At 51.1% G+C, this 22,739-nt stretch overlaps 1 protein-coding gene and 1 long non-coding RNA gene across 3 annotated transcripts; one reads left to right on the forward strand and one right to left on the reverse strand.

Annotated features, from left to right (window-relative positions):
• Positions 1-3,319: 3,319 nt before the first annotated feature.
• On the reverse strand, positions 3,320-13,949 carry LOC125342480. Its single transcript, XR_007209228.1, has 3 exons — positions 13,910-13,949; positions 6,631-6,633; positions 3,320-3,431 (listed from the first exon to the last, which is right to left on the reverse strand). It is a non-coding gene; the product is annotated as an uncharacterized LOC125342480 (long non-coding RNA).
• Exog (exo/endonuclease G) lies at positions 4,434-12,018 on the forward strand. Of its 2 annotated transcripts, none has more exons than XM_048334666.1 (6): positions 4,434-4,613; positions 5,585-5,734; positions 7,121-7,260; positions 8,473-8,549; positions 9,383-9,497; positions 11,535-12,018. In XM_048334666.1, the coding sequence occupies exons 1-6, from the start codon at positions 4,442-4,444 to the stop codon at positions 11,997-11,999; spliced, it is 1,119 nt and encodes a 372-aa protein (XP_048190623.1). In that variant the 5' UTR covers positions 4,434-4,441; the 3' UTR covers positions 12,000-12,018. The 2 variants fall into 2 exon arrangements, with proteins under 2 accessions (XP_048190623.1, XP_048190624.1); XM_048334667.1 differs by lacking the exon at positions 4,434-4,613 and adding an exon at positions 4,901-5,036.
• Positions 13,950-22,739: the final 8,790 nt, after the last annotated feature.

The following is a 22,739-nucleotide window of genomic DNA, read 5'->3' on the forward strand; positions in this document are numbered from 1 at the left end:
CCCGCGTGTCACCAGAACGAGTGATCGGAGGACCAAATTATCCTGGTTGTCATTTTTTTTTTCTTAGACCCAGTGGGGCAGGGGTGGGACATGTGGACAAAGGCTTAGATTACATGGACAGTGATGCCGCCTGCCGCCTGAGGTCAGGGCTCTGTTGGAGATAGCTCGTGGCTGAACATTTGAGGTAGCCGGATGCCCCAAAGAACCCGAGTCACAGCCTGGCATCTCTTCAAGTGTCCCCAGGGAGTTCTGGATTGCCTAGCAAGGTTGGTGTCCTGGCTGTGAAGTGAAAGGCAGTATCCTTTTGGCTCCTGAGTAGTGAGTGGATGGACAGCTGGACAGGAGTTTTGGTGAGGACAGAGAAATGGCGAATAATTAAGCCGCACGCTGGTATTTGTAGTGGGCAGCACTGAAGCCCAGGTGAAAGCTGTGGGTTCTAGATGAATGGATGGATAGAAAGGTGGGTGGATGGATGGGTGGGTGGATGGATGGATGTAAGGATGGATGAATGGATGGGTAGATGGGTGGATGGTAGGATGGATGGATGGATAGATGGATGTGCGTATGAATAGATCGATGGACGGATGGATGGGCGGTGTATGGAAGGATGGATGGATGGACAGTCTTGTTAGGAAATCTTCAGCTAGTCAGCAGTGCCTCACACCTATAATCCTAGCTACTCAGGAGGCTGAGATCTGAGGATCATAATTCAAAGCTAGCCCAGGCAGACAAATCTGTGAGACTCTCATCTCCACTTAACCACCAAAAAGAAAAGCTGGAGATGTGAGTCGAGGGGTAAAGTTCTAGCCTTGAGCAAAAAAGCGAAGGGACATCCTGCTGACTCTGAGTTCAAGCCCTCAGTTACCAGCACGGCACAGGCAAGACAATGCCAGAAATGAAGAAGAGGTCCTCAGGTGTCATTTCAAATCAGTTTTCATGTACATGCTGGTTCCTGCACAGTTTTTACACTTGCTTTTTTCATACTTGGAATAAATTTAGTTCCAGCATGTCCAGTAGGCTGGGAGTCTAGCCTGTATACCCCGGGGTGGGGGGCGGGGGGAGCAAAAAGCATTTCTCCATCTCAGAATGTAATTCTGTTGTGCCTTTATTTTTCTCACCCTCTTCAAAAGCAACTGCTGTAAGCTTTTTATTTTTCTTCTACTTTTATAGTCCAATCCCTTTGCTTCTCCACCCCCACCCCCCCTTCCTTTTTCCTAGCTCTTAATTTCTGGATACACTATTGTAATCCAGTGTTTTTTTGTTTTTTTAAGAACCACGTATACCTCAGACCTCACTTGGGTCCTGGCGATCAAGCAAAACTCTTTCAAAGATGGTACCCAGGGGTCTTGTGTCACAGCTGGCCCTGGTGCCGGTGGCGAGATTGGTGTGGCGTGGTCTCCCGATTGGTGCTTCCTGTGATCTGCCATGTCTGTTATGCCATGGAATCTACAAAATAGGCAACAGCAGCCAAACTGGGCAGTCTTCTATCCAAGTTTGTTGGAAGCTCATGTGTAGAACATTCCTCAAAAAAAAAAAAAAAAAAAAAAAAAGTAAAAAAAAAAGGCAGGATTAAAAACCTCAACCATCCGCCATGGTGCATCTGTTGCTAGGAAACCAGGCCTTTGGAGGGTACGGCTGGCTATTTGTCATTTTGATGTATTTTAAATAAATAAATATGTATATATTTTTTAAAGAGCCTTTTTTTAAGAAAAGAAAAAAAGAAAAACCAGTTCAAAGAAAGAAAGCTTAATTAACCAGCAGAATTCACCACCAATACATTTTTTAATTTTTGTTTTTATTTATTTTATTTTGGTCTTGGGGGGGTACAGGTGGCAGATGGAGGCCAAGATGGAAAGCGGCCACTCAGCCACGCACTTACATGCTGCCTGCCTGGGCTGTCCTGCTGTCCCAGGGACCCAAAGTCACAGTGGGTCCCTCTTATGGAGTACTGGGGGTGTTTGGTTTCTGGAGCCAGGCTCCAGTGGCTCACACCTGCCATCCCAGCTTCTCAGGAGGCTGGGATCTGGGGGATCGTGGTTCGAAGCCAGCCTGGGACAGGAAAGTCTGTGAGACTCTTTATCTCCAATGAAACCATCAGAAAACCAGAAGTGGAGCTGTGGCTCAAAGTGGTAGAGCGCTAACTTTGAGCAAAGAAAACTTGGAGCCCAGGCCCTGAGTTCAAGCCCCAGAACCAGCACTTCAAAAAAAAAAAAATCCAAAAGTAAAAGGAAATAGGTATATTCGTCCCAAACACTGCCACTAGTTTTAATGTTGAATCAAGTAATTTCTATGGAAGGGAAAGATAAAAACCACAATCCTTCCAATTGTATCAATAGTGATTGGTGATGAAAGTCGGAAAGATGAGGCACACGTGAGCTTTGACAAGTGCTCAAGTCATGGATGTCTGAAGCCCCACAGGGGTTGTGAGATTTCTTGGGAGGGGAGCCCTCAGTTCCCTACCACCAGGTAGGGAACCATTAGGAAAAACACCAGCAGCTTGATTTCCCCCCCTTTTTTTATATTTTATTTTTCTAGAATTCTTAAAAAACAAACCCAGAAGAAATCACATGGTACTTGAGAAACTGAATCTCAGATTAGAACCATTTTTAGATTTCAGTTCCACACCACAAGAAAAACAAAAGCCCTGAAATATCATGTTTGGCTTGCAACTCCATGAGAGGTGTGCTTATGAAATTGGATGCCATTGATCTTAATTTAGGAACATCAAGGCCCAGGTTTTTGTTTTTCATTCTGATAGACTCATCTCCAATGAACCAGCAAAAAAAAGTTAAGATATTGGAGGTGTGGGTCTAGTGGTAGAGCGCCAGCCTTGAGCGAAAATAAAGTTTTAACTTTTACCACCTTAGATAATTCAGTTCCTAACCCGTTCCTTCTAAATGCGTACATTGATTTGTCATGAGAAGGAATAACGCGAAGTCGTGTCTTGGTTTTGTGGGTGAATGTGTGCGTGGGTCCAACCATGGCCAGTTAAGTCGTGTTCTACTGTGTTTCCTGACTTGGGTAGGCAAATCCTCATTCAGCGTTCTGGAAGTATCTATATTTCTCAGTTGGAAAGGGTGAGTCACAGCAAATTCTGGGAAGGTGAATAGTGAATGATTGCAGATCCTAGAAATAAGGAAGCTCTTTTGAGTCTTCGGTTTTACTAAAGACGTGTAGATTTTTAAGTTTTGTTTTGTTTTTTAAATTTGGCTCCGATTTGTGAAGTACTGTTTTGCATATCAGAATATGTGATGTGTAAATGTCATCGGTCACTTCTTCACCACTAGCTATAAAATAAAAAGATTTTGTAGAACTGACGATAGCGCATACTACTGAATTAACAAAAGATGTACTAAAGCTGTCTTTTTTCCTTTTAAAGAGGAAATATCTATACAGAATTAAGCCTGTTGTCTGGATTTGAAAAGTGTGCTCTCTCTCTCTCTCTCTCACACACACACGTCTAAAATAGCCCAAAGTAGATATCCTTAATTAGAATTGCAAAATGTAAACATTTGGGGACAAAAACGAAAAAAAAAACACAAACAGCATTGTATCATAGTTCATTCATTTGCAGTGAATCTTTGCTCCTTTTTTTGTTTTTGTTTTTCCTGTGGTAATTTTAGAAACGAGTGTCAGGTTTGCCATGTAGATGTGTTCAGTCAGGGTGTTGCTGCTTGAACTCTGTATGGGGGAGGGGGGCTCCTCAAATAAGCCGATGTGAATGTAGTTCTCCCCCTGCCCCCCAAGAGGCTGCCACACCCCCAACAGAATAGAAGGAAAAATCTAGTACTATTTCAAGTTTTATCTTTTTGTATATGAAAATAAAAAGGTTAAAAAAAATACCAACTTGGTTGTCTTTGTCTCATGGCAGTGGGTGGACTGACTTCCTTGCTTCCTTCCTTCCCTTCCTCCCTCCTTTCCTCTTTCTCTTCTCCCTCCACCCCTCCCTCCCACCCTCCTCCTTCTTCTGCTGCTCCTCCTCGTTTTTTGTGTTTCAGAGACAGTCTCGCTACATCTGTATAGCCCAGGCTGGCCTGGGATTTGCTATGTTAACAGCAAACTTTTTTGATAGAGGATTAATCTTGTAGCTGGAGAAGACTAGACTTCAGGGCTCACCTGGCCAAGCTATCCTTTTAGGAAAAAGAATAAAAAAAATCTCAGGACGATACACATCCACACCCTCAAGCCCTCCCCCCCCCCCCCAAGACACTATACTTTCCACCCAGTAGACTGGGGATGGACCGACAAGAGACCGGCCTTCCAGGCTGGTCACTGAGGGATGAGCCTGCACCTTGCATTCTGCCAATCTGCTGGGTACCAGACCAGGGAGAGCGACCGCGCATGCGTGCCTCCGACGGCGCATGCGCATCTCAGTCCCGAAGTGGGAGCCTTAGCTTCAGATCCTCCGTGCGCATGCTCGGCGGTTAAAAATCCCAGCAAGATGGCTGCCAAGAGTTTCGCTTCCCGCCTCGGAGGCTCCCGGCGATTCCTGCGCGGCTTTGCAGTCGGGGCTGCCGTGGGAGCTGCCGCGGGAGCGGGGCTGACGGCCTGGCAGATGTCCCGGCGTCCGGGGGCCCAGGCAGCGGCGGCAGCGGCAGCGAGGGAGCCGAGCAGTAAGTAGGTCCTGTGGGTGGGTGGGGGGGCGCGGTCCCAGTTCCTTCCCAGACCGGAAGTGGGAGGAGTCGGAACCTTGACGGCGACGCACAACTTCCGCGCGCCCCACAGCCCGCGCAGGGCCTTGGTGCAGAGCTGGGCCAGAGTGAGGGTGGCTAAGGGGGTCGATGAGCACACGGGTTATCTGCGTGTGTGAGTGAGTGTGAGCGAGTGTGTCAGTGTCAGCCATGGGGCTTGAGCTCAGAGCCCGGCCCTGAGCTTTTTCCACTCAAGCCTGTTGCTCCATCCCTTAGCCACAACCTCCATTTCCGGCCTCTTGCTGCTTTACTGATGCTAGGAGAGTCTCATGGACTTCTCCTGCCCTTCAGCTGGCCTCAGACCGCGGGCCTCCAGCTCTCCAGCCCCCCTGAGATGGCTCAGAGGTGCCGGGGACCGGTGCCCCACTTCTGGTCCTGAGTATCAACCCAAACCCTGGGCAGCTAGGCCCTGAGTTCAAGCCCCAATACCTCACCCCTCCACCCCAACACACACACACACGAAAGGAGAGGGCCAGATTGAGGAGACTTTACCATTATTATTCTCATGATCATTATAACTCATTTGTAGTGCTTAGGATCAAACTCATCAAACATTTTTTTTTTTTTAACCTTGGTGCCAATCCTGAGGTTTGAACTCAGGGCCTGGACAGTTTCCCTGAGCCACTCTATGTCCAATGCTAGCCCTCTACTACTTGAGCCACAGCGCCACTTCTAGCTTTTTCTGTGTATGTGGTGCTGACGAATCGAACCCAGGGCTTCATGCATGCTAGTCCAGCGTTCTATCACTAAGCCACATTCCCAGTCCTGTACCAGTCCATGTATCATCCTGTATTCCCAGTCCATGTATCATCCTGCTCTTAATAATCATTTAGTTTTACAGGGATCCCTAATTATTTGTTGTTTTCTCCTTTTTCTTTTCTTTTTCTTTTTAGGATCTACAGAAACAGCAGTGTTAGAACACTTTGGATTCCCTTTAGCTGGGACAGAGACCAGATGTTACACGAACCACGCGCTGTCCTACGATCAGACGAAACGAGTCCCTCGCTGGGTCCTCGAACACATTTCCAAAAGCAAGATCACGGGTATGGTGGCTAGGAAGTCATTGGAGTATCCAGGCATCGGCAGCTCACACCCATCCTTCTACTTGGGGAGGCTGAGATCTGAGGATCGCAGGTTCGAAAAATGTTTCTACTGCCAGGAGCTGATGGCTCACACCTGGCATCCTAACTACGTAGGAGGCTGAGATCTGAACAGTACGGATAGAAACCAGCCTGGGCAGAAAGTCTGCGAGACTCTTACTTCTAATTAACCAGCAAAAAGCCAGAAGTGAAGCTCTGGCACAAGTGGTTCTGAATGAAAAAGCCAAGAGAGAGTGTGAATCCCTGAGTTCAAGCTTCAGTACCCCCTCCCCTCCCCCCAAAATAAACAAGATAGCAATGATACCTTCCCTTATTCAGACTCTGCCTGCTCAGGATAATTTATTTTAAGTCTATAAATACCTATAATCTCAGTACATATAAGCTTGTTTAAATATAATTGTGCAAAACAGAACACATGAGATCATCTTAAAATGAAAATATGAGGGGGCTGGGGATATGGCCTAGTGGCAAGAGCGCTTGCCTTGTATACTTGAAGCCCTGGGTTCGATTCCCCAGCACCACATATACAGAAAATGGCCAGAAGTGGTGCTGTGACTCAAGTGGCAGAGTGCTAGCCTTGAGCAAAGAGAAGCCAGGGACAGTGCTCAGGCTCTGAGTCCAAGGCCCAGGACTGGTAAAAAATTAAAAAATAAAAATAAAAATACGAGCTAAAGCTGGGCACTGGTGGTTCAGGTTTGTCATCCTAGCTACTCTGGAGGCTGAGATCTGAGGATTGTGGTTTAAAGCCAGCCAGATTGCAAACATCTTGAGACACTTATTCCAGTTATTGACAAAAAAAAAAAAGAAGAAGTAGAGCTGTGACTTAAGTGGTAGAGCACTAGCTTTGAGCATAAAACCAAACCTCAGGGACAGCACCCAGGCCTTGAGTTTAAGCCTCAGTATTGGGGGGGGGAGGAGGTGGAGAAAAGTGAGCTTATGTAGTAAAATGAAAGCAACATCTTAGCTATTGGATTATTTATTATTTTTACTTAACACTGACCTAGGGTAATCGTGTTTGTGTGTGTGTGTGTCTATACTAGTGCTGGGTCTTGAACTCAGGGCCTGAGCACTGTCCCTGAGCCTCTTTGTGCTCAAGGCTAGCACTCTGTCACTTGAGCCACAGCGCCACTTCTGGCTTTTTCTGAGTAGTTTACTGGAGATAAGAAGAGTTTCACAGATTTTCCCACCATGATCATCTAGATCTCGGCCTCCTGAGTTGCTGGGATGACAGGCGTGAGCCACCAGCACCTGACTTAAGCCCGTACTATATCTAGCTTGGAGACCTCGGAAACCATTGGTCCATTGATCGTTGGGTGTGTTTTTCTTTAGGGGATGCAGACAGAAAGCATTGCAAATTCCAGCCCGACCCCAGCATCCCCCCAACCTTCAGGGCCCACAACGAAGACTATATTGGAAGCGGCTGGTCTAGGGGCCATATGGCTCCTGCGGGAAATAACAAATTCTCCAGTGTAAGTGCTTTCTGTTATTTATTTATTTATTTATGCTTGTTCTGGTCCTGGGGCTTGAACTCAGGTCCCCGGGGGTGCTGTCCCTGAGCTTTTGTTTTTGCTCATGGCTGGTGCTCTAGCACTTTGAGTCACACCCAGCTCCATTTCTAGCTTCTTGCTGGTTCCTTGGGGATCAGAGTCTCGCCGCCCTTTCCTGCCCAGGCTGGTTTGAAAAACGGCACCGTTCAGATCTCAGCCTCCTGAGTTCGTTAGGATGACAGGTGTGAGCCACGGCTGCCCGGCTTTAGGAACATTTGGGGGAGGAGCGGGGCCTGGGGGGACAGGGGGATGGTCCTGGTGCGCTGACGTTAATATAGACTGTGGGATTTAATCATCATAAGTTTAGGAACAAGATCTTCAACTTGGAAATTTCCCTTCTTCTCTTCTTATTTTCCTTTTCTCTCCACCTCCTCCTTTTCTTCCTCTTGGTTCTTCCCCTCCCTGTCTTCTTCTTCCTCTGTTTTTCTCCTCCTCCTCCTCCTCCTCTTCTTCTTCCTCCTCTTTTTCAGACTTGAACTCAGTGTCTGGGAACTGTCTCTGAACTTTTTTAGTGCTCTACCACTTGAGCCACAGCACCACTTGTGGCTTTTTCTGTGTATGTGGTACTGAGGAATCGAACCCAGGGCTTCATGCGTGCTAGGCCAGCTAAGCTACCTTTCCAGCCCTGAGCTAAGTTTTGTATCACACCTCCGGTAAAATTCCTGAAAGTTGACCGTTGCTAAGAAATTCTCCTCAGGGACTTTACAATTGAGCCTGCTCTAATGAATGCTTGGAGTTTACATGAGTAGTTTGGATTTTTATAAAGCACATCAAACTGCCTCACTTGTAGTAGTCTCCATTTCGAATAATCATTCTAGAATTTTCTTTCCGGAAGGAATGGTTTTTACTTATTAAAATGTATGTCATTGACACTAATTGTGTAGAGCTAATGTGTGATCAAGATTTTTTGGGGTTTTTTTTGTTTTTTGGTGCCAGTCCTGGGGCTTGAACTCAGGGCCTGAGCACTGTCCCTGGACTCTTTTGCTCAAGGCTAGCACTCTGCCACTTGAGCCAAAGTTGTTTCCCTCCCCCCCCCCCCCCCGCAGGGGCGCTTTTTTTGTGTCTGTTCTGTGAAATATCTCGGAAGAGAAAGGCTTTTCATTGTAAGTGATTCTTTTTTGTCTCTTTTTACAGAAAGCTATGGCTGAAACCTTTTACCTTTCTAATATTGTGCCTCAGAATTATGAAAATAATTCTGGCTATTGGAATAGGTAAGTCTGGAAGTATATAAAATACATTGTTTGTCCGGGCACTGGTGTCTCACACCTACCATCCTAGCTACTCAGGAGTCTGAGCTCTCTAGAGGATTGCAGTTCAAAGCCAGCCCGGGCAAGAAAGAATGTGAGAATCTTATTTCCAGTTAGCCACAAAAAGCCAAAAGTGGCACTGTGGCTCAAAGTGATAGAGCACTAGCCTTGAGTGAAAAAGCTCAGGGACAGCACCCAGGCCCTGAGTTCAAGCCCCAGGATGGGCACAAAAAAAAGAAAGAAATGGAAATTGTGTTCCATCTAAAACTGTTAGGGTATATCAGTTGGTTGGAATAACATGTCATTCTTGAATAGTATGTTTTGAAATCAGTCTTGGGGGTGCATTACTGCATATTTCTGTGGTGTTTGGCATTGGGGATTGAACTCAGGCATAAACAAATGCCTACTGACCACTGGGTTACAGCCCTTAGCCTTGACTAATTTTTGTGTGTGTGTGTGTGTGTGTGTGTGTGTGTGTATGTGTGTGTGCCAGTCCTGGGCCTTGAACTCTGGGCCTGGGCACTGTCCTTGAGTTCTTTTTGCTTAAGGTTAGCACTCTAACACTTTGAGCTTCAGCGCCACTTCCAGTTTTTCTGGTGGTTCAATGGGGATGAGAGTCTCACAGACTTTCCTGCCTAGGCTGGCTTTGAACCGCAATCCTCTAGATCTCAGCCTTCTGAGGAAGCAAGGATGACAGGTGCGAGCCACCAGCGCCCGGCTTAAATGTAAAGTCTTGATATCTTTACATATATGTTTACTAGACTATTGTTTCTTTATTGTTTTGCTTTGTTTCTCAGAATAGAAATGTATTGCCGCGAACTGACGGAGAGATTCGAAGATGTCTGGGTAGTGTCTGGACCTTTGACCTTACCTGAGACTAGAAGCGATGGCAAGAAGACCGTCAGTTACCAAGTAGGGCCTTGTACCATTCAGGGTTTTGTGACTTGCATGAGGTTCAGAATGTCATTCTGTGTCCTCTGTGTGTGTGCGTGTGCACTGGGGCTTGAACTCTGGGCCTAGGGACTGAGTTATTTACTTATTTTTTGCTCAGGGCTGGCACTCTACCACCTGAGCCACACCTCCACTTCTAGCTTTTTGGTGGTCCCTTGGAGATAGGAGTCTCACATGGACTTTCCTGCCCAGGTTGGCTTTGTACCACGATTCTTCAGATCTCCGCCTCTCCTGAGTCGCTGGAATGGCAGGCGTGAACCGCGCTGTTCCTTATTCAGAAGTTTAAGGCCGAAAGGTAACTGAGGAAAAAAAATAATGTGGAGCTGGATGCTGGTGGCTCCGCCTGTCATTCTTGCTTCCTCAGGAGGCTGAGATGTAGAGGATCGCGGTTCAAAGCCAGCCTAGGCAGGAAAGTCCGCGAGACTCGTACCTCCAAGGAACCAGCCAACATCTGGAAAGTAGAAGTGAGGCTCAAGTGGTAGAGGATTAGCAAGAGGCCCTGAGCTCAAGCCCCGCATGGGCACCAAACCAACCAACAAACCAACAAATAAGGTATTGGGAGAGGGCAGCATTAAAATATTGTCTGTTTCCATGCCCCAAAAATAAGACACAGAAAATGGGCCAAGCGAGGTTTTCTTACAGTCAGGCACAGATGTCGGTTAGAATATCTAGGAGATCACGGTGGCCTCTGAGAACTCCGGGATCTGGGCGCCCGCGGGAAGAGGAATAGCAATGATTTTTATCAGAAGTGAGTCGCCCGACAGCTCTCATCAGAATCACCCCATCGCGGGGCTGAGGTCACCGTGTGGCAGCTCTCCGTGGTTGAACCGGCTTCTAGAGATCAAGGCCCAGGACAGTGAAGCCTCCCTGAAAAATCAGACGCCACGCCTGTCATCCCAGCTACTCAGGAGGCTGAGATGTGAGGATCCTAATTTGAGGCTAGCCAGGGGGAGGTGGGGTGGGGCAGGCAGAAAAATTCATGAGACTCTTATCTCCAATGAACTACCAAAAAAAAGCCAGAAGTGGAGCTGTGGCTCAAGTGGTAGAGCACCAACCTTGAGCCCCCCCCCCCCAAAAAAAGTGACTTCAAGAAAGGATGGAAGGGGGCTGGGAATATGGCCTAGTGGCAAGAGTGCTTGCCTCCTACACATGAAGTTCTTGGTTCGATTCCCCAGCACTACATATATAGAAAATGGCCAGAAGTGGTGCTGTGGCTCAAGTGGCAGAGTGCTAGCCTTGAGTGGGAAGAAGCCAGGGACAGTGCTCAGGCCCTGAGTTCAAGGCCCAGGACTGGCAAAAAAAAAAAAAAAAAAAAGGAAGGAAGGAAAGAAAGGAGGATGGAACCGTAATGAAGATACTCTTGATTACTGTGGTTTTTTTCCCCCTAAAAACCCGTAGAAATGCTAGTTCTTTACCTTTGGCTGGAATTTAATGAGCTAATTAGTTAATTCTTTTTGCTGGTCCTGGGACTTGAACCCAGGGCCTGGGCGCTATCCCTGAGCTCTTTCACTCAAGGCTAGTGCTCTACCACGTGAGCCACAGCTCTACTTTTTGCTTTTGGGTGGTTTCATTGGAGATCAGAGTCTCACAGACTTTCCTGCCCCAGGCTGGCCTCGAACCAGAATCCTCCAGATCTCAGTCTCCCAAGTGCGCGTGCGTGTGTGTGTGTGTGTGTGTGTGCGTGTGTGTGTGTGCGTGCGTGTGTGTGTGCGCGCGCGCAGGCACTAGTACTGGGGGCTTGAACTCTGGGCCTTCTGCTCTCTCTTGGCTTTTTCACCCAAGGCTACCACTTGAGACACAGCTCCACTTCTTTTTGCTGGTTCCTTGGAGACCACTTTCTCTCAGATTTGTCTACCAAGGCTGAACTCGAACCGTGATCCTCCAGATCTCAACACCGCCCCCCCCCCCCCAAGTAGCTCAGATGACAGTCATAAGCCTGGCTTGCATTCAGCCTTAGGGGGCAAATCAGGTCCTTACACTCCACGGCTTGCGTTGCAGGTGATCGGGTCGGATAACGTGGCGGTACCCTCGCATCTTTACAAGGTGATCCTGGCTCGGAGGAGTCGGGAATCACCCGAACCCTTAGCCCTGGGCGCCTTCGTGGTGCCCAACGAAGCCATCGGCTTCCAGCCCGCACTGACCGAGTTCCAGGTGAGCCTGCCGGAGCTCGAGGCTCTGTCCGGCCTGCGCTTCTTCCCGGGCCTCGACCGACAGCGGGAAATCCACGACCTCTGCTCGGTGGACAGCTGCAAGCTGCTGGATTTCCAGGCCTTCACGCTGTACCTCAGCACCAGGAAGGTGGACGCGGCCCGCTCCGTGCTCCGTCTGGAGAAGATTCTGGAAACTCTGAAGGATGCAGGCGTCGAACCCGATGAATACTTCATGAGTCGCTATGTGCAGAAGCTTAAAGAACTGATCGCGAAGGAGCAGTCGGAGGAGGCCCGGATAAGGAAATCATCCTAGACGGGGTTTGGGGGTTTTGTTCGTGTGTGTGTGTGTGTGTGTGTGTGTGTGTGTGTGTGTGTCACTACCAGAACTTGAATTCAGGGGCTGGGGATATGGCCTAGTGGCAAGAGCTCTTGCCTTGTATACATGAGGGCCTGGGTTCGATTCCCCAGCACCACATATACAGAAAACGGCCAGAAGGGGCGCCGTGGCTCAAGTGGCAGAGTGCTAGCCTTGAGCAAAAAGAAGCCAGGGACAGTGCTCAGGCCCTGAGTCCAAGCCCCAGGACTGGCCAAATAAAACAAAACAAAACAAAAACAGAACTTGAATTCAGGACCCCACACTTTCCCTTAGCTATTTTATTTTATTTTATGTTTTACTCAAGGCTGGTGCTCTACCACTTCAACCACAGCTCCGCTTAGTGATTTTGGGGTTGTTTTGTTGTTGTTGTTTGTTTTGGGGGGTGATGAGTTAGAGGTTAAGAGTCTCACAGACTTCCTTGCCCAGGCTGGCTTTGAACCCTGATCCTTAGCTTTCAGCCTCCTGTGTAGCCAGGCTGACAGGCGTGAGCCACCAGCTGCCCGGTTTAGGTTTTTTTGTGTCCTCACTGTGGTTGAAGACTGGGACTTGGACTTTGTATCTGCCATTTTTGCTCACGGGCAGGCGCTCTACCACCTGAGCCACGGCTCCAACCCCTACGTCCAGCTTCTCGGTGGCTAATTGGAGAGTCTCACGGGCTTTCCTATGTAGGCTGGTTTTGAACCACGATCCTCACCTTGCCACCTTCTAAGCTAGGATGACCGGGCGTGAACCACCAGCACCTGGCTGTCTTTTTGTTTTAATTTTATGTTTGGAGTGCATTTTGATGCATATTATTTTATAGGGTCAGAGGCAGAGGCACATAGACACGGTGTCTTTGTGTCCCCCCCCCCCCGTGGGCTTTTTTTAAAAATTGTATTTTACTTATTAAATTGTTTTTATTGTTGTTATCGAAGGTGATGTACAAGGGGGTTACAGTTAAAGTCAGGTAAATGTTTCTTTGTTTTTTTAAATTAGCTTTGATGAGTGGTGGGGTTGGATCTGCCTGTATGTACAGCACATTCCAGTGAATTTTGCCCCCGTGTGTGTGTGTGTGTGTGTGTGTGTGTGTGCGTGCGTGCGTGTGTACACGCTGGGGCTTGAACCCAGGGCCTCGCGTTGTCCCTTTGCGTGTTTGCTCAAGGCCGGGGCTCGAACACCTGAGCCACAGCTCCCCCACTCCTGGCTTTTTGGTGGTTCATTGGAAGAAGAAAGAACGGCTGGCTTCGAACCACGGGACTTCGTTCTGCCCCTTCGTTGGAGGGAGAAGGGAGGAACATGGCGGCCGGGTGTGGGGTGGGGGGGTGGGGGAAACTCAGAGGCCCGAGGGAGGGGATCCAGAGAGAGTCACCGGTGTGAATCCCAGCCACGTGCGTTTTATCTACATGTCTGAACATGCCGTGCCGAAACCTTGCTGTACAACAATATTAATAATTAATTAAAAAAAACCCAAACCAAAGCAAGCCTGAGTCTGCCTGCTGACCCTCTCCATCTGCCAGTCCCTGGTCTCTAGATTTGAGGCTATCTCTCCTCTTCCTCCCCCTCCTCCCTTTTCCCCTCCTCCCCTTCTCCCCTCCTCCCCTTCTCCCCTCCTCCTCCTCCTCCAGCCACAGCGCCACTTCCGGTTTCCTGGTGGTTTCATTGGAGGTAAGAGTCTCACAGACTTTCCTGCCCAGGCTGGCTTTGAACCTGGGTCCTCCAGATCTCAGCCTCCTGAGTAGCTGGGCTGACAGGCGCGAGCCACCAGTGCCAGGCTTGTATTCCTTTGTTCTTGTATCAAGCCAACCCTCAGGCAGTCAGAGGGAAGGGAGACATGTTGAATTGTGACACACATGCACACACACACACACACACACACACACACACACACACACACACGCCCAGGATGGCTCAGACTTGAATTTGCCTTGGTCGCCCAGGAGCCGTCCTTCCCCAACGCGGCCACTAGGGGGCACTGTGGCCCCATCTCACGTCCCCAGCGCCATTGGTCCTTTTGACTGAACTTGGAGCTGTCAGCAATAACTGTGGCCGTCTTCAGACACCCACCCTCAGGCCACGCCGGGCCCCCAGTGTGACCCAGGACATTGCAGCTGGTAGCTTCAGCTCCCCCAGTTTAGTTTTCTAAGCGCCAGTCCTGGCGCTTGAACTCAGGGCCTGGGCGCTGTCCTTGAGCTTCTTTTGCTCAAGGCTAGCACCCTACCACATTGAGCCACAGCACCACTTCTGGCCATTTTCTGTGTATGTGGTGCTGGGGAATCGAACCCAGGGCTTCCTGCATGCTAGGCGAGCGCTCTACCACTAGGCCACGTTCCCAGCCTTGCTTTATAGGTGTTTTTGTTTTATTTGAATGCTTTACAAGTAGTTTGTTTGCAAGCGCCAGTGGTTCCTGGCTACTCACGAGGGAGGCTAGGATCGTGAGGCTCCCATTTCAAAGCCTCCCTTTCCGTGTGTGTGTGTGTGTGTGTGTGTGTGTGTGTGTGTGTGTGTGTGTTCTGACACTGGGCTTGAACTTCAGCACCTTACAATCTTCCTTGGCTTTTCCACTCAGGGCTGGGGCTCTGCCATTGGACCCAAGTCACTTAACATTTTTTTTTTCTGCTTCATTGGAAGTTAAAAGAAATCTCTCTCTCTCTCTCTCTCTCTCTCTCTCTCTCTCTCTCTCTCTCACACACACACACACACACACACACACATTTATTTATTCCTGGCTTCCAATTGTGATCCTCCGATCTCCGCCTCTTGAGTGGCTGGGATTACAGGCGTGCGCTAACAGTGCACCCGGCCATGTGTACTGTGTGTTGAATGGACATGGAGCAAAAATCCACTTTGGGGCCAGTAGAATTCGAGGGGGCCCAAGTGTGTGTGTGTGTGTGTGTGTGTGTGTGGGTGCCAGGGTGGGTGAGGGCCCCGCTGAGGAGGTGTGAATGAGCGTGGCGGAGCCAGGCAGCTGTGGACAGGCCTGTCCTGGCCCTATCTCTCCTCTTAGACACCCGCCCCTCCCCTCTCCACACCAGGGCACTGATAAGCGGGTGTGAACCACGGCCGCCTTTGACAGGATCTTCAGTGGGGACCCGGCTCTGGCTCTGGCGGGCACCCACTTCAGTGGCGAGTTCAGATGTCAGCTTCTCTTTCCCCTTCACCCCCATCTTTCTGGGAGGCCCACACAGCCTCAGCACAAAGACGTTCTAAGAATCATCAGGCCGGGTTGGGACAGGTCACCCTTAGTCCATTCAGACAGAGAGAGAGAGAGAGAGAGAGCGAGAGAGAGAGAGAGAGCGTCATTGGACGGTAGCCACCTCATCCCCACACACAGGCCTGTATCTGTAGCTGACTGCTATGGCTACACCCTGCACATCCAGGCCTTTTTGTTTGCTTGCTTTTTGTTTGGCCAGTCCTGGGGCTTGAACTCAGGGCCTGAGCACTGTCCCTGGCTTCTTTATGCTCAAGGCTGGCACTCTACCACTTGAGCCACAGCGCCACTTCCGGTTTTCTGGTGGTTTCATTGGAGATCAGACTTTCACAGACTTTCCCTGCCCAGGGCTGGCTTTGAACCACGATCTTCTGGATCTCAGCCTCCTGAGTAGCTGGGTTGACAGGCGGGAGCCGCCAGCACTTGGCTGCTTCTACTTTTTACTATCTTGTTCCCTTGGAGGTGATGGAAAGGGAATGACTGGATAGCAAGGTAGTTTAGGAGCTGGGCACCGGTGCTCACGTCTGTCATCCCAGCTCCTCAGGAGGCTGAGATCTGGAGGATGGCGGTTCAAAGCCAGCCCCAGGGCAGCAAAGTCCATGAGAGTCTGATCTCTAACGAAACCACCAGGAAACCGGAAGTGGCGCCATCGATGGCTCCAAGTGGTAGAGCGCTAGCCTGGAGCAAAAGCAGCTCAAGGACAGCGCACCCAGGCCCTGAGTTCAAGTCCCAGTACTAGTACCAAAATAAAATAAAATAAGATAAAATAAAGCTTAGGCTCCTGGGGCAAAGGAACAACGTCCCTTCTGTCCGCTAGCTCCCTGCACGCGCCTGGCTTCTCTCTGCTGTTATCTCTCGGCTCTGACCTCATCTCCCCTTTCAGAATCTGCATTCCTCCCGGCATTCTAGCCGTGGGAACCTTGGCGCCTGTCCCCCATTTCCATGTGTGCTCACTACCACAGGCACACAATCCCTCGACCCTCAAGTGTGAACACAGAAGACGGAGATAATTGAGGAGAAAGGTGGGTGACAAGGCGATTGAGGAAACTTCTGGAAGAGTTCCACCTGGAGAGTTTTCTTGCCCCCCCCACCCCTGCACAAAAGCACTTTCGATGATGTAGTCCACTCATTGTAGATCTGTCCCCCGCCCCCCTCCCTCTCACCCCCCAAATGAAGGCCTCAAGGTCTAGGAATTGGCCATGATGATTTAAATACCCCCTGGCTCAGGACTACGACTTGTGAAGAGAGTCTAGACCGGCAATGACAACCGGAAGCTGTCACCGGTGGCTCACACCTGCCATCCGAGCGACTCAGGAGGCTGAGATCCGGAGGATGGTGGTTCAAAGCCAGCCTGGGGAAGAAAAGTCGGTGGGGGTCTCTGATCTCCGATGAAACCATTGAAAAGCCCAAAGCAGAGCTGTGTGGTTCCAGTGGTAGAGCGAACAAACTCCAGGAGAAAGCTCAGGGTCCTGCCTGAGTTCAAGTCAAGCCCCCAGGACAGACAGACAGACAGACAGACAGACAGACACACACACACACACACACACACACACACACACGGTGGGACTTAGAGATCGATTCTGAAAGGCAGAGCCGGACACAAGCACCATGTCAAGGTTTTGTTTTCGTTCTTTGGCCTGAGCCGCAGCTGATCCCATTGGGGACCCCCCCCCCACTTGCCCCTCAACTTCCTCCCACCCGTGGACTATGTTGGGTGGCTTTTAACTGTCCCCTGGGGCCTGTGACGGTGTCCAGATGGGGAGAGAGAGAGGGAAGAGCAGCTGTGCCTTGGAGAATGAGTTGTGCATAAGCATTTACTCCATTACCCTTGGTTTATTCATCTTACTGGCGCGTGTCCTTTCCTTGTTGCCTCTGGACTGGCATGGAGGGCTGAGTGGAGTGAAATGGATGGAGACAGGATACAGGAGACGCAGCCATTGCTGCTAGATCCACCTCTCCTTACTGTCTATCCCCCCGTTCCCCCACCTACCTGACCCCATCACCCTGCCATGTCTGCAATAGCCAGAATATGGTCGGCCTTCCATCATGAGAGTTCCCTAGACTGTTGGGTGCGGTCGCAGACGCCTGTCATGCCGGCTACTCAGGAGGGCTGAGATCTAGAGAATGGCCCAGGCCTTTAGCCCAGAAACCAGCCCAGGCACTGGGGCTGGGAACGTGGCTTAGCGGTAGAGTGCTCGCCTAGCATGCATGAAGCCCTGGGTTCGATTCCTCAGCACCACAGAAAAAGCCAGAAGTGGCGCTGTGGCTCAAGTGGTAGAGTGCTAGCCTTGAGTGAAAAGCATCTCAGGGACAGTGCCCAGGCCCTGAGTTCAAGCCCCAGGACTGGCACCAAGATAAAGAAATAAGTAAATATGGGAGGTGCACTGAATTTCCCCACGCTGCGCCTTCTCGTGATGTGTACCAGGCCCCGGGTGCAGCACATTCCTCAGACTGGTCAGCCCGCATCCGGGCGCCAGGCTCTGCTCTGACCTCACACTGTCCCTGCAACCTGAGCTGCCCCCGCTTGCCACACTCGCTGGGGTGACGGGGTCCCTCCACCCGCGGCAGGTGCCTGGCAGCCGCCCTGGTCACACCAACCCTGGGAGCTGGCAGCGGAGGAAGTGCTCCCCAGTGCACCCATGTCTCCCTGAGGCTCCTGGTGGGCCTGGCTGGGGTCTCTAGTAACTCTGGCCAGCTTGGGGAAGCCCATGACAGAATGGGTAGCTTCTCCTAGGGACTCCTCAAAATCTGCCCCCCAAAATGGCAGTTGGCAGGTACCAGCCTTGCTTTCTCTCCTTCCTTCCTTCCTTCCTTCCTTCCTTCCTTCCTTCCTTCCTTCCTTCCTTCCTTCCTTCCTTCCTTCCTTCCTTCCTTCCTTCTTCCCTCCCTCCCTCCCTCCCTCCCTTCTTTCTTTCTTTCCTTCCTCCTCCCTCCTCTCTTTCTTCCTTTCTCTTTCTTCTTTCTTGTGTCAATACCAAGGCTTGAACTCAGGACCCAGCCGCTGTCTCTTAGCAGGTTTTCACTCAAGTCTGTGACTCTCATCACATGAGCCGCAGCTCTACACCTGACGTTTGGCTGGTTCGTTCCTGCCTGGGGTTAGCTTTGAACCTCAGTCCTTAAGATCTCAGATTCCTGAGTAGCTGGGATGACGGGCCTGAGCTGCCAGCCACAAAGCACTGGGTTTGCACAAAAATCTCTTGGCCACCGCCTGTTTGATGGCCTCCTGGGCTGCCTGGACAATGCCCCAAGGTCCCCCAGCCTCTGAGATTCACCCCTGGAATCTCAGACATCTTTTGATGCTGCCACCCCACTCCCCATCACTGACACTGATGGCTGGCTCTGTGCCTGGCCTGTTTGTGGGTGCACACCCGTGTGTGTGTAAACACACGTGTCTCCCCACCTAGGGAGAGGTTCAACCATTTTTGTGGCAATCCCCCCCCCCCACCAAGCCCCGTCATTGTCTCTCAAGGCTGGCTGGTGCTCTACCACTTGAGCCACAGCTCTGTCTCTTGGCTTTTTTTTTTTTTTTGGTGGCTCATTGGACATGAGAGAGAGTCTCGCACACTTTTCTTCCTGGGTTGGCTTCGAACCACAATCCTCCTATTTCAGCCTCCTGGAGTAGCCAGGAAAACAGTTTTTTTGTTTTTTTTTTTTGGAGGGAGAATCCCTGATTTTTCTTGAGGCATGGTGGGGGGGGGGGAGGGGGCGGGCTGCCGCTATCCCTCGCTGGCCCCTTGGTTAATTAAAGCTGTGGTAAGGGCTGGGCTTCCGTGGCTCCCTGCCCATCCCCCACCCCGGCCTCCCGGGCACGGAGTCTTGTGGCTGGCAAAGCTGACGCTGGAGAAATTGCTGGCATGCATGGGGCGGGGGGTGTGGGGGTGTGGGGGGGCGGCATGTCAATGCTGTAGGCTCAGGGTGAGAGCCAATGTCTGTCCCAAGCCCTCTCTCTCTCTCTCTCTCTCTCTCTCTCTTTGTGCCAAGGCTTCAGATCCCAGGCCGCATGCCTTATCTGTAACCCAAGAGCTGGCACCCGTCACTTGCAGAGTCACCGCCGCCCGCGCCTCACTTTCCCCCCACTCCCCGCGTGGCCCGGTGGCAGCTGTCGTGTTACAGCAGCCGGGTGTCTGCTTGCTTGGAGCTCAGCCTGGCCCTCACCTCACACTGCTCGCCCGCCACGCTGGGCGGAGCCTGCCTGAGGCCCAGGACTGGGATGAAGCCATTGGGAGACCCCCCCCCCACACACACCCACCCCCACTCCCCCCTCTCCCACCCCCAGGCTCCACACTCGGGGTCAAGAAGAACAGAGAAGCCGGGCGGCCGGTGGCTCCCGCCTGTCATCCCCAGCTCCTCAGGAGGCTGAGATCTGGAGGATGGTGGTTCAAAGCCAGCCCAGGGCAGGGAAGTCTGTGAGACTCTTAGCCCCAATGAAACAGAAAAACAACAACAACAAAAAAAAACAAAACGCCGGAAGTGGCGCTGTGGCTCAAGTGGTAGAGTGCCAGCCTTGAGTGAAAAGAAGCTCAGGGACAGCGCCCGGGCCCTGAGTTCAAGCCCCAAACAAACAAAACCCTCAAAGAACCAAATACAACCCATATCACGGAAGCCATTTATTGGTTTGTTTTAAAAATATGTATTTTTATTTTATACACACGCCGTTTGCTGAGAAGTGCTCAAATAAGAGTTCAAGCAATGCCTGGTGTGGGGTGTGCTACCCTCCCCCCCCCGTTTCCATTACCCCCCCCCCCGCTCTGCTTTCTTCTCTCCTCCTGTGGATGATTGTGAAGTTCCAGAAAAATAAATAAATAAAAAGTCACACTCGGCGAGAGGAGCCAGGCCTGGCACAGGTCCCTGCCCTCAGCCATTCATCTGTAGCCAGCTCAGGACAGCTGTGTCCCCTGGCTCCTGACCTCTGCACACCATCAACACCATCAGCTCCTTCTGGACTGCCCCCCCCCACCTCCCCTGTCCCTGTACATTGGGGGAGGGGGGCAGAAGATGCCGGGGACCCAGTGCCCACCTTCTCCAAGCCTTGAGGAAAGAGTGCAAAGCACGGATCTACAAAAATAAGATTTCTACTTGGAGAAAATGTCACACTGGACACTTCATAAAAAATAAAAGTAATGCAAAGCCCAGGAGAGAAGTTTCCGAGTGGGGTGGGATGGGGTGGAAAGCTGGGTCTCCACGGATGAGGATCAGAGTTGAGAAGAAGAGACATTAATACTTGACTTGCCAGCCATGCCTCCCCCCTCGTCTTGGGCACTGCCCCCCAGGATGTCCAGCCCCCTCTGACAGCTGGGCGAGGTAGGTGAGGGGCGGCCAAGGCCCAGGGCGGGCAGGGGGAGACCGAGGTGTGCTGTTGAGGTGGGTGCCTCCCCCCCTGCACCCCTAATGGAGGTTGTGTGTGTGTGTGGGGGGGGAGAGCATCTGAGCTCTTGCTCGCTCCGGCTCAGCCCTGTCGCTTCTGAGCGACAGAGAGACAGACGGCCATAGACATGCCAGTGTTTGCATATGTGAAATAGGATTGTCAGCAGCCGAAAGGGATCATGGGGGGAAGGAGGAATTGATTGGACTAGTAAAAGGATTGTGTTTGTTCATTTTTCCCTGAAAACAATAAATAAAGCAGAACTGGGTGGGGATAGGTCTGGATTCCTTGCTACACCCCCCTCGCAGGTGACTGCTACCAGACACATGTAGAACTCTGGGGTCATGGAGCCGCTCTCTCCGGCACTTGCAGTGTATTGTCCTTCTTGGTGCGAATACGAAGCTAGACCCGAATGAGCGCCTCTATCTCCAGGGTCCTGCCTCGGGCAGTGTCCACTATCTTCCCCTGCCACAGCCCGTGGAAGGGAAGTCTTTTGGATGTAGAAAATGCGCCCAAGGAAGAGCCTTGGCGAAGGGCCACAGGCTTGTGCAACCGCAGCTGGGCAGAGCTCAAACGGAGCCCCCCACACCCACAGTGTGGAAAACCCTCTCTTCTTCTTTTTTCTTCTGTCGGTTGTGGGGCTTGAACTCAGGGCCTGGGCACTGTCCCTGAGCTTCTTTGTGCTCAAGGCTGACACTCTACCACTTGAGCCACAGCACCACTTCCAGTTTTATGGTGGTTCATTGGAGATAAAGAGTCTCACAGACTTTCCTGTCCAGGCTGGCTTTGAACCACAATTCTCCAGATCTCAGCCTCCCTGAGCAGCTAGGATGACAGGCATCCAGCTTCAAAATAGACTCTTGCTTTGGCCCTGTGGGCAAGGCCTTATGGGTTCTGGGAACAGAAGTGAAGCTCTCTGCCTATCAGTGAGTACTGCTGGCACCCCCTGGCCTCGGGGTGACCTGCTAATACTCTGGGTGACTGGAGTGTGGGAAGTGCTTCTGCCTGGAGACCAGCGAGTGGCCCTGCGCTGCTTTCTCTGGTAAGGCCGATCCCAGGGAAGTCCGGGAGGTCCATAGATGGCGACAGGTAAGTCCTGCTGAGATTCCGCCCACAGGAGCTAACAAGGGAGGCCTTTTTCCCTTTGAGGAGACTGCCAACATTGGCCTGAGAGGAGTCTGTGTCTGGCTTTAGTGTGTTGAGAGTGAGTGAGAGAGAGAGAGAGAGGGAAAGAGAGAGAGAGAGAGAATGTGTGCACATGTGTGTGTGCCAGTGGCTTCATTCCCTTCCCTGCACCTCAGCAGTCGGGGAGCCCCATTCCTCCCCTTATGTGAAGGCCTCGGGGAGCCTTGCTGGGCCCCACATTGTCTCCTTTTGGTGCCCGTGCCTGGGGCTTGGTCTCGGGGGTGTGGGGCTCAGGCCTCACACTCTTGCTTAGCTTTGTTGTTCAAGGCTGGGTGCTTGACCACTTGAGCCATGCACCTCCCTTTCCAGTTTTTTTTTTTTGCTGGTTCACTGGAGAAAAACTCTCACAGACATTCCTACCCAGGGCTGGCTTTGAACCAGGATCCTCAGGTCTTCGTCTCTTGGAGTAGCTAGGATGACAAGGTGTGGAGCCACCAGAGTCCCGGCCACACTGTGCTTTTTTGAGTTCCAAGAAGTTCAGGGTTAAGAACAGACAGCGTGTGTCTGTGGTGGTGGTGGTAAAGGGAGGAGAAAAAGTTTGTTCTCTGCTCCAGTAAAAAAATATCAAATATAATATGAAAGCCCAGTCACACCGACAAAGTCTCTGTTTTAGGGTTCGACTGGGTGTCGGCACCTGGGATGGAGTTTCTGCTATAGCTCACCCACCAACCCTCCTTCCCCATGCACCCCAGGATGTTACCAGGCCAGACCAGGCCCCAGCATGTGTGGGGTGACTCTTCCCCCCCAGAGATAGACCTCCATGAATTTTGGGGGTGAACGGGGGGGGGGGTGGAGGATAGGGCTTCAACTTCAACTTCAGCTCCACCTATAACTCTCCATGCCGTAGAACTGTGCCTTGTGGACTTGGGGGGCCCCCTCTTCAACCCCAGCTAGCTCTCCTCCCTACAAAGCCAGAAGGGCCCAGCTCATCCTGCTGGTTTTG

The sequence above is a fragment of the Perognathus longimembris genome, chromosome 26 (assembly GCF_023159225.1).
Source record: "Perognathus longimembris pacificus isolate PPM17 chromosome 26, ASM2315922v1, whole genome shotgun sequence".
NCBI classification, from domain to species: Eukaryota; Metazoa; Chordata; class Mammalia; order Rodentia; family Heteromyidae; genus Perognathus; species Perognathus longimembris.